Source organism: Crocuta crocuta, unplaced genomic scaffold (assembly GCF_008692635.1).
Source record: "Crocuta crocuta isolate KB4526 unplaced genomic scaffold, BGI_CrCroc_1.0 scaffold367, whole genome shotgun sequence".
In the NCBI taxonomy this organism is placed as follows: Eukaryota; Metazoa; Chordata; class Mammalia; order Carnivora; family Hyaenidae; genus Crocuta; species Crocuta crocuta.
In genome coordinates this window covers 4,610,927-4,622,062 of record NW_027527936.1, presented here as the reverse complement: position 1 = coordinate 4,622,062, position 11,136 = coordinate 4,610,927, and the positions used below count along the sequence as shown (strand labels likewise).

Genomic DNA, 11,136 nt, shown 5'->3' with positions numbered 1-11,136 from the left:
GCCGCCTCGGCGACCGGCCGCTCCAGCACGGCCTGCGAACGCCAGCCCTAAGCCTGGACGGGCAAGAGCACCTGCCCCGCCGCCCGCTTGCGGGGTTCCTGCGCCCCAGGCCTCCTTCCACACGCCCGCCCAGGGCCCCCTTAGCCCCCCAGCTCACCGCGCCCACGCGCGCCCAGCTCCGGGCCGCCAGGACGAGCTCAGCCTCGTCCACGCGGAGCTTGTCGCTGCGCAGCAGGGACAGCAACGCTGGCGCCGACAGCTCCAGGAAGCCGCGGGTCCGGAGCGCCTCCTGTGGGTCCGCAAATGGGTCAGGGAGGAGCAGAATGGGGTCTGAGGGGTTGAGAGTACGAAGATGGGGAGCGATACCTGGCTGTGGGCCTCTACAAACGCTATGCAACGCTCCTGCAGCGGTCCCAGGCCAAAGGTTACCGCAACCTAGGAACAGGATGAAGACTGTCAGGTTGGAGGCTGGAGAGACCATTGTGCTCCAGTCCTCCACACTGAGGACTAACTGCAAGCCTGTCCAGCAACACCCACCTGCAAGGCCTCACAAACCAGCTCCACATCCAGCACCTTCACCACAAACTGCAAGCACAGCTGGGAATAGAAATGAAAGCTGGTTGTACCAAGGTGAATCCCGCTCCAAGACCCCATCTTCGGAAGTGGTGAGCCACCCAGGTTCCTAAGCAGCCCCACGCCTAAAGTGACCTCCCAGACCAAGAAAGGGAAGGAATCACCAGCGTCTGAGACTTGGTAAGCCTGAAGGGACTGGACACTAGCAGCCTACAAATCAGACTAGATGAAAGCAATGCGAAAATTCACTCTCCTTCTCTGAGGACACTTCTCTTCCTTGACTTGTGTCGCTTCTGACTAAAGACATTTTTTTTTAATTTTTTTTTTAATGTTTTATTTATTTTTAGGAGAGAGAGAGAGACAGCGTGAGCAGGGGAGGGTCAGAGAGAGAGGGAGTCACAGGCTGAAACAGGCTCCAGGCTCTGAGCTGGCAGTCAGCACAGAGCCCGACGCGGGGCTCGAACCCACGAACTGCAAGATCATGACCTAAGCGAAAGTCGGACGCTTAACCGACTAAGCCACCCAGGCGCCCCAAGACACTTTTGTTTTAACTAGGATCTTGAATTTCACCCATGACCTCCCCCTCTCACCCTCACATCCAGAAGAGCACCGGGTCATGCCAGTTCCACTTCTCTTAAAGTCATGTACCTCTCTCTTGGGCTGCCACTGCCTCTCATCCCCATTGGACTGGGGAGGCCTTCCCATCTCTCCCAATCACTTCTCCTCTAAGCTCCAGATCCTCACTCCTTTACCTCTCCAATGAATCTCCATGCCCTCTGAGTAAAAAAAAAAAAGTCTAAATTTTTGAAGGTCCTGCATGATTTCGTCCCCAATACCATCTCCAATCTCATCTGTCTCTCCTCCTCTTACACTTAGTCCAGCCACACTAAGTGGCTCACTAGCTCCTTTTGTGCCTCTGTGACTAGAATGCCACCTTTCCCATTCCCCCTCAAACCCTTACCTGTTCTACCTGATCCAACACAAATGTTTCCTCCTCCAAGAAGTCTTCCCTTCTTTTCTCCCCTATGGCAAGACTAGAGAGACCCTCTGTAGAGGCACCATATACCCTCATCTATCATACTTCTTATGCCCCTAGGTTAAGAGATGTCATGTGTCTATCTCTCTTTGAAGAAAAGGATCAAGGCTGACTTACCCTGGCATCCATGGCAACAGCCATAAACACCCCATATGCCCCCACAGTACACACAGGGCATGTACCTATCCTTTTGCACACTGGCACACATAATGCCTATTTACACAGAGAGATATCCATACTTCTGTGTTGGGACACATTCCTCGCCAGACCAGAGTGTGTGTGAGGCAGGGTGTGATCTGAGCCCATAGAAGCAAGAGAAATGAGACAGGAGCCTGCCACATAAACCCACCTCTCGCAGTTCCTCCAGCCCATATTCCACAGCTGCGGTCAGCACCTCCAGCACCTGCAAGGTGGGTGGTTGGGGATGTGGTGGAGAGTGTCTCCTGCCCCTCCCCCTCCCTCTCTCATCCATACCCTTGCCCAACAGGCTCACAGAGTGGCGGTGCAGCCTGACACTGTTGGTGTACAGGAACTCCAGCACTGCCAGGAAGGCCTCAGCTGGCACAGTGCTTAGCACTACGGGGCTAGGCATCTCAGGGCCCAGCTTCGGACCCAGAAGTCGTTGGAAGAAGTTGCATCTACAGGCCAACAAGCACCGGTGGGCAAACACCTCCTGCCGTTCTTGACCGACCACAAAGCAAACATCACTGTGGGAAGGGGAGGAGAGAGCCAGGGAAGAAGAGGCCAGAGTCTTGGATACAACTCTAGGCTTTGCCTTTGCCTACTCTGAGCCTTCATTTCTGTATCTGTCATATAAGGGATAGGGCTTAGTCCTTCCACCCAATGGTCTAGAATACACACACAAGCCTGGATTCTAGTCCTGGCTCCATCCTGTGGTGCCTCAGGCAAGTGACTTTATACCTTTGAATCTCAGGTTTCTCATCCATGAAATGGGATAGTAATCACAAATCCTCAGGTCTTAGAGGAGGTGGCTATGCTTGATCCCTGAGGGGGCACCAAGGCTGATGCAATATTGACCTTACATACCCCTCTTCTCCCCAGCCTGACTCTTGAGGTAAGGGAAACCATTCTTGGCTCCTCCTCCATACACTGCAAACTCAGCTATTTTTCAGCCTCCTCCAGGCAGGAGGGGGTGGGGGAGCAGGGGTTGCAGAGTGCACTGGCTGCAGACAGACATGGTAGTGATGCACCATCATGAGACCAGACCACATTTTCCATCTTCGCAACCACTTCCGGCCCCAGCCCCTGGGCCTCCCAACAGCATAGAGGGTAGGAGGCAGGAAATGAAGCTTGAGCTTCTGGAGCCTCCTAGTCCCAGGACCAAGGCCAGGCGTTCCCACTACTCAGACCGGACTGCAATCTCCAAAGCAGTAGGGTCATGGGAGTCCCCAACCCTTGGGGAGGCAGTGGGGACAAAAAGCAACATTCTAGTTCTCCTGACCAGCCCTGCCCCCATATTCTATCCCTAGTTTCAGATACCACTAGCATCCTGGGCAGTGAGCCCTAGGCAGCACCCTTGAACTACTTCCTGTCGGAAACTCTGGCTCAATCCCTTGAGTTTTGTTCCTCTTGTGAATCCCCAGTTCCCAGAACAGGGCCATCTGCTCCTCTGCCTCCCATAGAGGGGCTCAACTTACATCCCATCTCTCAAGATCCAGGGGGCAAAGGGCTCTTCTCTGCCAGGAACCCAAGATCCACAAAGGAAGGCCTTTGCCTAAAGTCACACTAGCTGCTCCAGGCTCCAGCCCCCACTGCCCCTTCCCCCCACTTCTGGTTCTCAAGACATCATGGACACTGAGTGATGTGACCTGTAGTCATTCGTCACACTTGACTTCCCCACACTGAGTTCACCAGGAAGTAGGGTCATCTCCACCTCTTCCGTACTCAAGGCTTCCTCAGAGTCATGGGGCCCAGCAGAGCCAGCTAAGGAAAACCCACAGACAGAGCCCACCCCCTCACCTGTACTGGGGATTGTTGAGAAGACTTCGGAGTGCTGTGGAAAAGGGCGCAGCCTCCCCGTGCACAACCAGTCCTGGGGTCTCCATGGGTGGGGTGGGGCAGGGAAGTAAGAGAAAAGAATAGAATAGCCTAGGAGGCCTGTTGTCTGTTGGTCTGTGGGAGGGGGTAACTGGGAAGGAGCAGGAGGCCTGGCTAGGCCTGGGAGCTGCTAGGGAGGCTAGAAAAGCCTGAGAGGGAGGGGCAGGAGCTTGGGAAGGCTGTTTGCTGAGAAGCTAAAGTTGAGGGATGGGGCAGGAGAGGCCAGGTTTCTTAAGAAGGCACCCAGAGGCTAGTGGAAGAGGCCAGAGGCTGGGCTTGGGGATGGGGAGTCAGGGAAGGGGCCAAGAGAGGCTGAGGGTGGAGCAGACTGGACTGGGGAGGAGAGGCTGGCAGCGGATGAGGCCCCAGCTGGGAGCCTGCCAGGCAGCAGTGGGTGGGAAGCCTGTGGGTTTCCACGGAAACTGGAGCCCAGCTTGAGAGGCCCCGCCCATCTTCCACAGGCCCAGGGAAAACTTCAGCCCTCAGAGGGGCCGGAAGCTTAGTAGAGGGTCTCAGTACCCAGGCCCTGCCTGTCCTGGATCCAGAGTTCAAACTCCCTGCCCCTCCTACTCCTTCCCTCACATGCACACAGGGCCAGGATCAGGTTAGCCAGACCTGGGAAACCCCCTCAACAGGGAAATTCCTCACCCTCATGGAGTTTTCAGAGCCCAGACTGGCTTGTCTGGGAGGGGGTTGGGCAGTCCTGTCCCTCCCAGGAGGTCAGGTGAGGAGGTGTCAGCTCTGACAGAGGCGTCATGGCCTCTGGCATCCCTAAAATGCAACCAGTTAGGGGTTTGGCACTCTAGGCACACCAGAGGTGTGGCCAGCTGGGGACAAGCTCCAGGGCACTTGGGTCAGCAGGGGTCAGGAGGCTGGACTCTGGTTTACTGCCAAGTCTAGTCACCGCTATTGCACCATTGTTGCGTCAGGTCTGCTCCCACCAGCAGAACTGATGTGCCTCCCCTCCCCCTGCACACAGCCCTGAGCTGAGGAAGTCATCCAAACCCCACCCCAGCTCTGCACAGGGAGCGGAAATGTTTGTCCTTATTGAGGCTAATGGGGAGAGGATAGAGCCATGACGTTCTTCTTCCTGTGGGTGAAGATCATGATTCCTGAACAGCCACCCCTACAGGCTCAAGGTCTCCCCATATTACAGGCCTCTGCAATTTGCTCACAGCTTCAGAGCCAGCCTTCAGAAGGGGAGAAATGGATAGCAGTTCAAGAGCCCTGGAGTAGGGAAACACCTTCTTGACCAGAGCCACTTTCTACATTTGCCCCTCAGTACAGGGGTTCTAGGCCCCTGTTATCTCCTCTTCCCTGATGACTCAGGCACCCCGCACTCAACACGTACTCAGTGTAGTAACACTTCCAAGTTAAGCCAGAGCCAGGACGGAAAGGAGGAGACCAAAAAACAGGAGTGCCTGACCAGTAACCCAGGGCAACTCCACAACACAAGGGGCCATTAGCTTCCCGTCTGCCAGTCAGGCCAGCTGGGTGAGGAAGGGCTGTGGAGCTAGGAGAGAGTTTGGAGGCCAAAGGCTGCAGGTGACTCAGGTGCCTGTGGGAGTTTCGGGAGAAGAGGGCCTTCATCCCAAAACTGATTCTGGAGGTAGGGCCAGAGGCCAAATGGAGAGGGTGGAAGGAGCTTCCTGAGTCATCTGCCTCCAACCAGCCTGAACCAATTGTAGGGGAGGTCTTTGTGCCGGCCACGCTAGAAGCAGGTAGGGGCAGAAGATGTCTGGATTCAATACCCACAGGGGTAGAAGGATCCGTGGGGTTGAACGTGTTGGGTCTGTCTGTGTCTTCCTCTGGTTAGGGGCTTGAGGCACCACTGTCTAGGCTGAGGCAAACAAAAGGCAGATTCATCTCCCTTCTGGTGGAAAAGTCAAGTGGAAGAGAGAAAAGGAGGTGTTATTTAGAGCTCACTTAGCGAACCTCCATAGTGCTCAGGGGAAAGTGGAGTTCAGGGGGGCAGGGGCTACCCCAAAATTATCGATAGTCTGAGCAGCATTGCTTATGTCCCTAACAGCCATTAACACTCTAAGCACCTAGGAATCCACGCAGCTGGGGACAATTTGATTCACCTGTCCCAAAAACAGGTAAGAAGGGGTTAGAGGGTAAAAAACCTTATTACGGAGTGAAAGACTGGATGGGGTACAAAGATGGCCAGGTAGGCCATCCCATCCAAGTGTGGGTCTTCCAGCCGGCAGGTCCATGGCTAGCAGGTCTGTGCCCCCCGGACGCCAGGAGGAGGATACTACCAAAGACCCTGGGCTGAAACTATCACCGGTGAGGCCTCCGGGCCACCTGCCCAGTATAGAAGAGACCCGACTACCAGGTCTGGGCCCAGCCTCCCGCCGAGGCTCTGTGCTGGGCCCGGCCTCGTCCTTCTCACGCCGCAACTCGCTGGCCGCACCAGGCGCGGGTCCTGGGGGTCGTCGACCATCTCTGGGCCCAGTTCCTCTTCTAGGTTCAAGGGTTAGCTTCTCCGGGTTGCCCCTAGCACCCGTGCGTCGGGTGGCGCCCTCCTACCGCACAGAGCCAGCACCAGGGGAGCGCTGGGAGGCCTCACCTTTACAACGCGCCCTGCAGGCAGCGCTGGAGGCGAGGCTGCGCAATGCGTGCTACTCAGGGGCAGAGGCCGGGCCTCTGGCTCAGGAGCTGTGTGATCTGGTACGTGTGTGCCTGCGTGAGATCAGTCCCCCGCGCTACAAGCTAGTGTGCAGCGTGGTGCTGGGGCCGCGCGCCAGCCAGGGTGTGCACGTGGTCAGCCGCGCGCTCTGGGACACGGAACGCGATGGGTTGGCCTCTGCCGCCTTCACCAACGCCTCGCTCTTCGCCGTGGCCGTGGTCCACGGGCTCTACTATGAGTGAAGAGGGCTTCCAAGTTCTGCAAAACGGTTTATTATCCCAGGAGGAGGCCCTCCCTGGGGCTCAATCCCAATAAATAAATGTCTGTCAATAAATAAAAGTGGTCCATAAATAACGTCCCCTAGCTGGGGACTAAGGCTCAGGCTTTTCTTGGAGAAGGGATAGGAGGCTGCTGGGACAGGCAGACTCCAACCCCAGTAAAGCTGGTCCCTGATTCCCTGGGGGATTTGGCCCAGAGCCCCCAGTGAGGCACCAAAGGGACAAGGAGGCCCACAAGGCAAGGGCCAGAGCCTTACAGGCACAGGCCTGCCTCAGCCCTGAGGCTTTAGGTCATGGCCTACTCTGCAGGTTAGGGCCTAGGCTGGGCAGCGGTCCCGGAGCAGACGCAGGGCATAGCGGAGCCGCTGCCGCAGGTCCGGAGAACAGCCCAGCTGCCGAAGGTGGGAAGCGAGGTAAGTACAAGCACTGCGATTGCGGGCCACAAAAGTCACAAGCAGGGGCTCCCAGCCACTGAGGATCAGTTTGGTGTGGTCTCCATAGAAGTTCACCTATGTGCAGAAGGGTGGCACTGATCAGGTCCTAGGCTCCAGATCCAGTTTCTTTCCCAGCACAGTAGGCCTCCTAGACCTTCCCCCCAACTCCAGGAGGGGTTCTTACCTGGACAGTGCCATCACTAAACAGCATGAGTAGGGCCTGATCAGTCTTAACCCACTGCAGCAAGAGTGGGGGAACAGGCATCTCTACCTCTTCCACACTGGGCAGATCACCACCCTGGGAGCAAGGAGCAAGTTATTTGTCTGACATGAGTCAGGCCCCTCCCCATTAATGTCTCCCTTAGGGGTTCAGCCTCTAGCTCTTATCCCCCCAGCCACTCCTGCCAATGGGAATAGGAAGGGATCAGGATGTGTCAGTCCTCAGTGTGCCCCACTCCAGTCCACATACCTTCATGAGATGCTGTTCCATGTAGGAGGCAAAATATCTTAGGACACCGAGCTGAGGCTGCAGGGCCCGAGGCACAGCACCCACAGAGAAAGAGAAGTGTTTTGTGCTGGTAGGGTTGTAGTGCACAGTCCTGGAGGAGAGGAGACAGGAAGTCAGACAGAGCCCCTGCACTGATGCCCCTCCCTGAGAAACCCCAGGACACCAAGTGCAAGAACACACAGCTGCTGGGCACAAAGGCCTGGATACAAGGCACTCCATAACAGCACTTACTTTCTGTTAGCTGAAAGGGCCATGTGTGTGCCATTGTTGAAAAGCACAGCCACACGGCGGCTGGACAGTTGATACCCAAAGCCAAATTTGTTGGAGTAGTCAACCCACTTGCTGACCCATACCAGAGGCTCTGGCTGTGCAAGGGGAGCTGGGTTCTGTTCCGCTGTCATGAAAGAGGAAGGAGTGAGGACCTGTTCCCAACATCTCAGCCAAAGAATTCCCACCACCATTCACCCATACCAGACCCCAACCTTACCCGGGGGCATGAAGGCCAGGCAGTTTCTCAGAGCACAGAGGGCTGACTCCACCACTGTGGCCACAGTCAGACCTTCTTCAAACCCTGAAGGAAACAGGGCACTCAGAATTAGGCATTAGTTCCCCAGGACACAGGCCTTGTTTCTCTGACCACTCCTTCCCTCTGGTCCCTGGTCTCAGCCCCAGCAACCTCTAGCACTTCTCATCTTTCTGGCTGCTCACCATCTCCACTGCTCGCCAGTGTCCCACGTGGTGAGCTGTCTTCAGGTGCTGTCTCTACCAAGCTGAGGGGTGCTGGACCAGAAGCTGCTGGAGCCTGGATGGTTGGGTAGAAGGGAGAGAGACAGGCCTCAAACTCCAAATCCTTGAGAGTCCATGGCCCAACCTAGCCCTGACAGCCAGGGCACCCCAGGTCAGTCCTGGCTGGCTAATGAGACACAGCCAATTAGGCCACCACGAGGCTAGATGCTTCACTAGCTTCTTTTATCCCAGGCTTCCTGCAGCTGCTAGGGTGAGAGTGAGTCAGGGAACACTACCCACGTGAGCACCTCACCTCAGGCCTGGCGTCTTGATGGCCAATGGATGTCCGAGTGAGGCCATTCACCAAACAGGAGACCTCATCCCGCTCCTCAGGATGGTTCTTACCTGGGTGGGGTAAGATATAGCCCTCAGTATCCTGCCCACCCCACAGGCTCCCTGTAGGGAAGATACAAATGGGCACATGCTCTCTATGGGTTCAAAGGCACTCATACTCATGCCCCCACAATATATGTAACAAGTCCCCCCTGCCACTCTATACCCTCAAAACCACTGACATCCCAGACTCACTCTTCTTCTTCCTGCCAAAGAGGCTCTTGGTAACTTTGACAAACAGAATCCTAGCTGGGTTAAGGGGTATCAGGTCTGGGACTGTCACACAGCTGCTGACAGGGAGCCGGTCGGGAGTGTAGCCCTGAGGAGGGAAGTCATGTGAGCAGAGAAGGGAGGTCCTAGGGGGCCTGTCATCTACCCCCCATTGAATCCCCTAAGAATATGCAGACTTGCTTAGGTGTCTGGGGAGCCACAGACCTTGGTAAAGAAGTCATGGCGCAGGATCTGGTCAATTGAGGGGCGGTCTTGGGGCGAGGCTCGAAGGATGGCAGCCAGGAGCTGCCGGGCAGGCAGTGAGAGGCTGGCGGGCAGTGTGTAGTGAACCTGTTTGATGCAGCGATATGTCTCCTTCAAGTCAACTGTCTCAAAGGGGGGACTCCCACATAGCAGTGTGTACCTGCAGAGTAGAGATAAGGGGGTCAGGAGTAAAGTGGAAGGTACACCCCACACGGGCACGCACCAGTGTGTAGATGACCCTGGGACTCACATGACACAGCCCAAGGACCACACATCTGCCTCCGGGCCATGGCCCTGTCTCTGCAGCACTTCTGGAGCCACATAGTTGGGGGTGCCACAGATGGTTCTGAAAAGGAATAGGAAGAGAGAAGGTTCAGACCCAGCCTGGCTAGCTCCCCCTCCCACATCCCTGCCCCCACTGTGAGTCCAGACAAAGCAGCTGCCTGTCACCAAAGGCCAGAGAACTCCTGCTTGTCCTGGGACAATGGATGCTGGGGATGGCAGCTGAGTCCCCGCCCACCCGCCTGGCCCAGCTGCTCAGCTGCTCTGCAGGACAGGGAGAGGCCCTGACCCCCAAACCAGCCCCCTCCTCCAAGGCCAGCAGAGGGTCCATCACTGATCCTTCCCTCCTTCCCCCACTCCCGTCTGTCAGACACCCACACAGCCTGTCACCTCCTATGGTCTGTGCCACACACACACCAACACCAGCTGTCACATCTCCCAAAAACACTCATCTGTCACACATGCTATCTGTTGTCACTCATACCCAGTCATCATGGCCTCAGCAGGGTCTTCTTACACAGGAGGACATGCCCTGCTATTCCCACACTCGGTCTGTCTCACACACACATTGCTTATGTCACCTTCCCCCAGTCACACACAGAATCAGTCAAACATCTCCAAGAATCCTTACATTCCCATCCGTCTCAGGGATTCAAACACCAACAGGACCCTCAACTTTTCCACCAGTCGTGGCTGCCACCTCTACCTTCCCCCACACACAAACAACCATCATCCCTCCCCATCTATCACACACACACATCGGTCAGCCATCATGCCTCCCACATACAAACTGTCACGCATGTCATCTGTGTCACACAGACTGTGGCCACCCCTCTCCTCAAACACTCACTTCTTCCTATGTTCCGGGGGCTCCAATCGGGTTGCCAGCCCAAAGTCCCCCATCTTCAGTTCCATGTTCTCAGTGATAAAAAAATTTCCTGAACAGGGAAGGGCAAAGAGGTGTCAGACTCCTTTCTCTCTACCTCCTCAACCCCCAATTCCGCGGGCCCAGGATTCTCACCCAGCTTGAGGTCTCGATGCAGGATGCCCCGCTGGTGCAAGTACTTGAGTCCGGAAAGGATCTGGCGCAAGTAGTAGCGCACCTCTGGCTCCAACAGGGTGTGCCGGGCCTTCCAGATGTGAGCCAGGGACTGCAGAAAGCCACTGCTTCAGCCCCTGGTCCGCCCTCTTTGACCCTCCCTCCATTTGCACTTGCTGAAGGAAGAGACAGGGCTCCAGCTTTGGGTCTCAAGGCCCCCATTGCCTCTCCCACTCCCGTCGTCATCGCTCACCTTTCGGCTGCAGAGCTCCAGGAAAATATATATGTTGTCAGCATCCTCAAAGTGGTGTGAGAAACGTACGATGTGGCGGTGCTGCAGGCCGCGGTGCAGTTCAATCTCGTTTAGGATCTGCAATAGGGGCGCGGGGTGGTCATTCTTCAAGGGCTCCTTCACTATTGTCCCACCCCACCCCTGATCTGTTGGGCCCAGGGCCCACCTTCTCGCGTTGATGCGGCTTAGTGATGCGGCTCTGTGAGATGACTTTGACCGCGTAGGCGTTGCCGGTCTCTGTGTCAGTGGCCTCGTAGCAGCGGGCAAAGCCCCCCTGTGGGAAGGGGGCATCAGTCAGGGCGCTCCAGGACAGCCAAGTCTGGCCCGCAGATGTCCCTGCACCGAGGGCAAGCGTCCCCGCGCTGAGGACAAGCGCCCCCGCCCCAGCAGGCGCCTTCAAGAAGGTCGGCA

The 11,136-nt window shown here is 56.3% G+C and overlaps 3 protein-coding genes across 4 annotated transcripts in view; 1 reads left to right on the top strand and 2 right to left on the bottom strand.

Moving 5' to 3' along the window:
- Positions 1-6,485, bottom strand: part of BTBD19 (BTB domain containing 19) — a 7,055-nt gene extending 570 nt beyond the window's left edge. The window contains exons 1-7 of the mRNA XM_077752088.1: positions 3,590-6,485; positions 2,103-2,316; positions 1,959-2,012; positions 538-597; positions 367-435; positions 158-289; positions 3-32 (exon numbers count right to left, since the gene is read on the bottom strand). Of these exons, the coding sequence (XP_077608214.1) occupies positions 3-32; positions 158-289; positions 367-435; positions 538-597; positions 1,959-2,012; positions 2,103-2,316; positions 3,590-3,675 (645 nt within the window). The 5' untranslated portion in view covers positions 3,676-6,485. The remainder of the gene's footprint in view (positions 1-2; positions 33-157; positions 290-366; positions 436-537; positions 598-1,958; positions 2,013-2,102; positions 2,317-3,589) is intronic.
- DYNLT4 (dynein light chain Tctex-type 4) lies at positions 5,725-6,541 on the top strand. Its single transcript, XM_077752087.1, has 2 exons — positions 5,725-5,766; positions 5,857-6,541. The coding sequence occupies exon 2, from the start codon at positions 5,882-5,884 to the stop codon at positions 6,539-6,541; it is 660 nt and encodes a 219-aa protein (XP_077608213.1). The 5' UTR covers positions 5,725-5,766; positions 5,857-5,881.
- A 14-nt stretch (positions 6,542-6,555) lies between these two features.
- PLK3 (polo like kinase 3) overlaps positions 6,556-11,136 on the bottom strand; it is a 4,949-nt gene continuing 368 nt past the window's right edge. The window contains exons 2-15 of one of the 2 annotated variants that reach the window (XM_077752085.1): positions 10,892-10,999; positions 10,687-10,803; positions 10,416-10,545; positions 10,245-10,332; positions 9,363-9,458; positions 9,074-9,272; positions 8,834-8,957; positions 8,559-8,650; positions 8,228-8,321; positions 8,007-8,090; positions 7,751-7,913; positions 7,481-7,610; positions 7,196-7,309; positions 6,556-7,086 (exon numbers count right to left, since the gene is read on the bottom strand). In XM_077752085.1, coding sequence (XP_077608211.1) covers positions 6,895-7,086; positions 7,196-7,309; positions 7,481-7,610; positions 7,751-7,913; positions 8,007-8,090; positions 8,228-8,321; positions 8,559-8,650; positions 8,834-8,957; positions 9,074-9,272; positions 9,363-9,458; positions 10,245-10,332; positions 10,416-10,545; positions 10,687-10,803; positions 10,892-10,999 — 1,731 coding nt within the window. In that variant the 3' untranslated portion in view covers positions 6,556-6,894. Of the gene's footprint in view, positions 7,087-7,195; positions 7,310-7,480; positions 7,611-7,750; positions 7,914-8,006; positions 8,091-8,227; positions 8,322-8,558; positions 8,702-8,833; positions 8,958-9,073; positions 9,273-9,362; positions 9,459-10,244; positions 10,333-10,415; positions 10,546-10,686; positions 10,804-10,891; positions 11,000-11,136 lie in introns of both variants that reach the window. The other variant, XM_077752086.1, reaches the window with a different exon arrangement.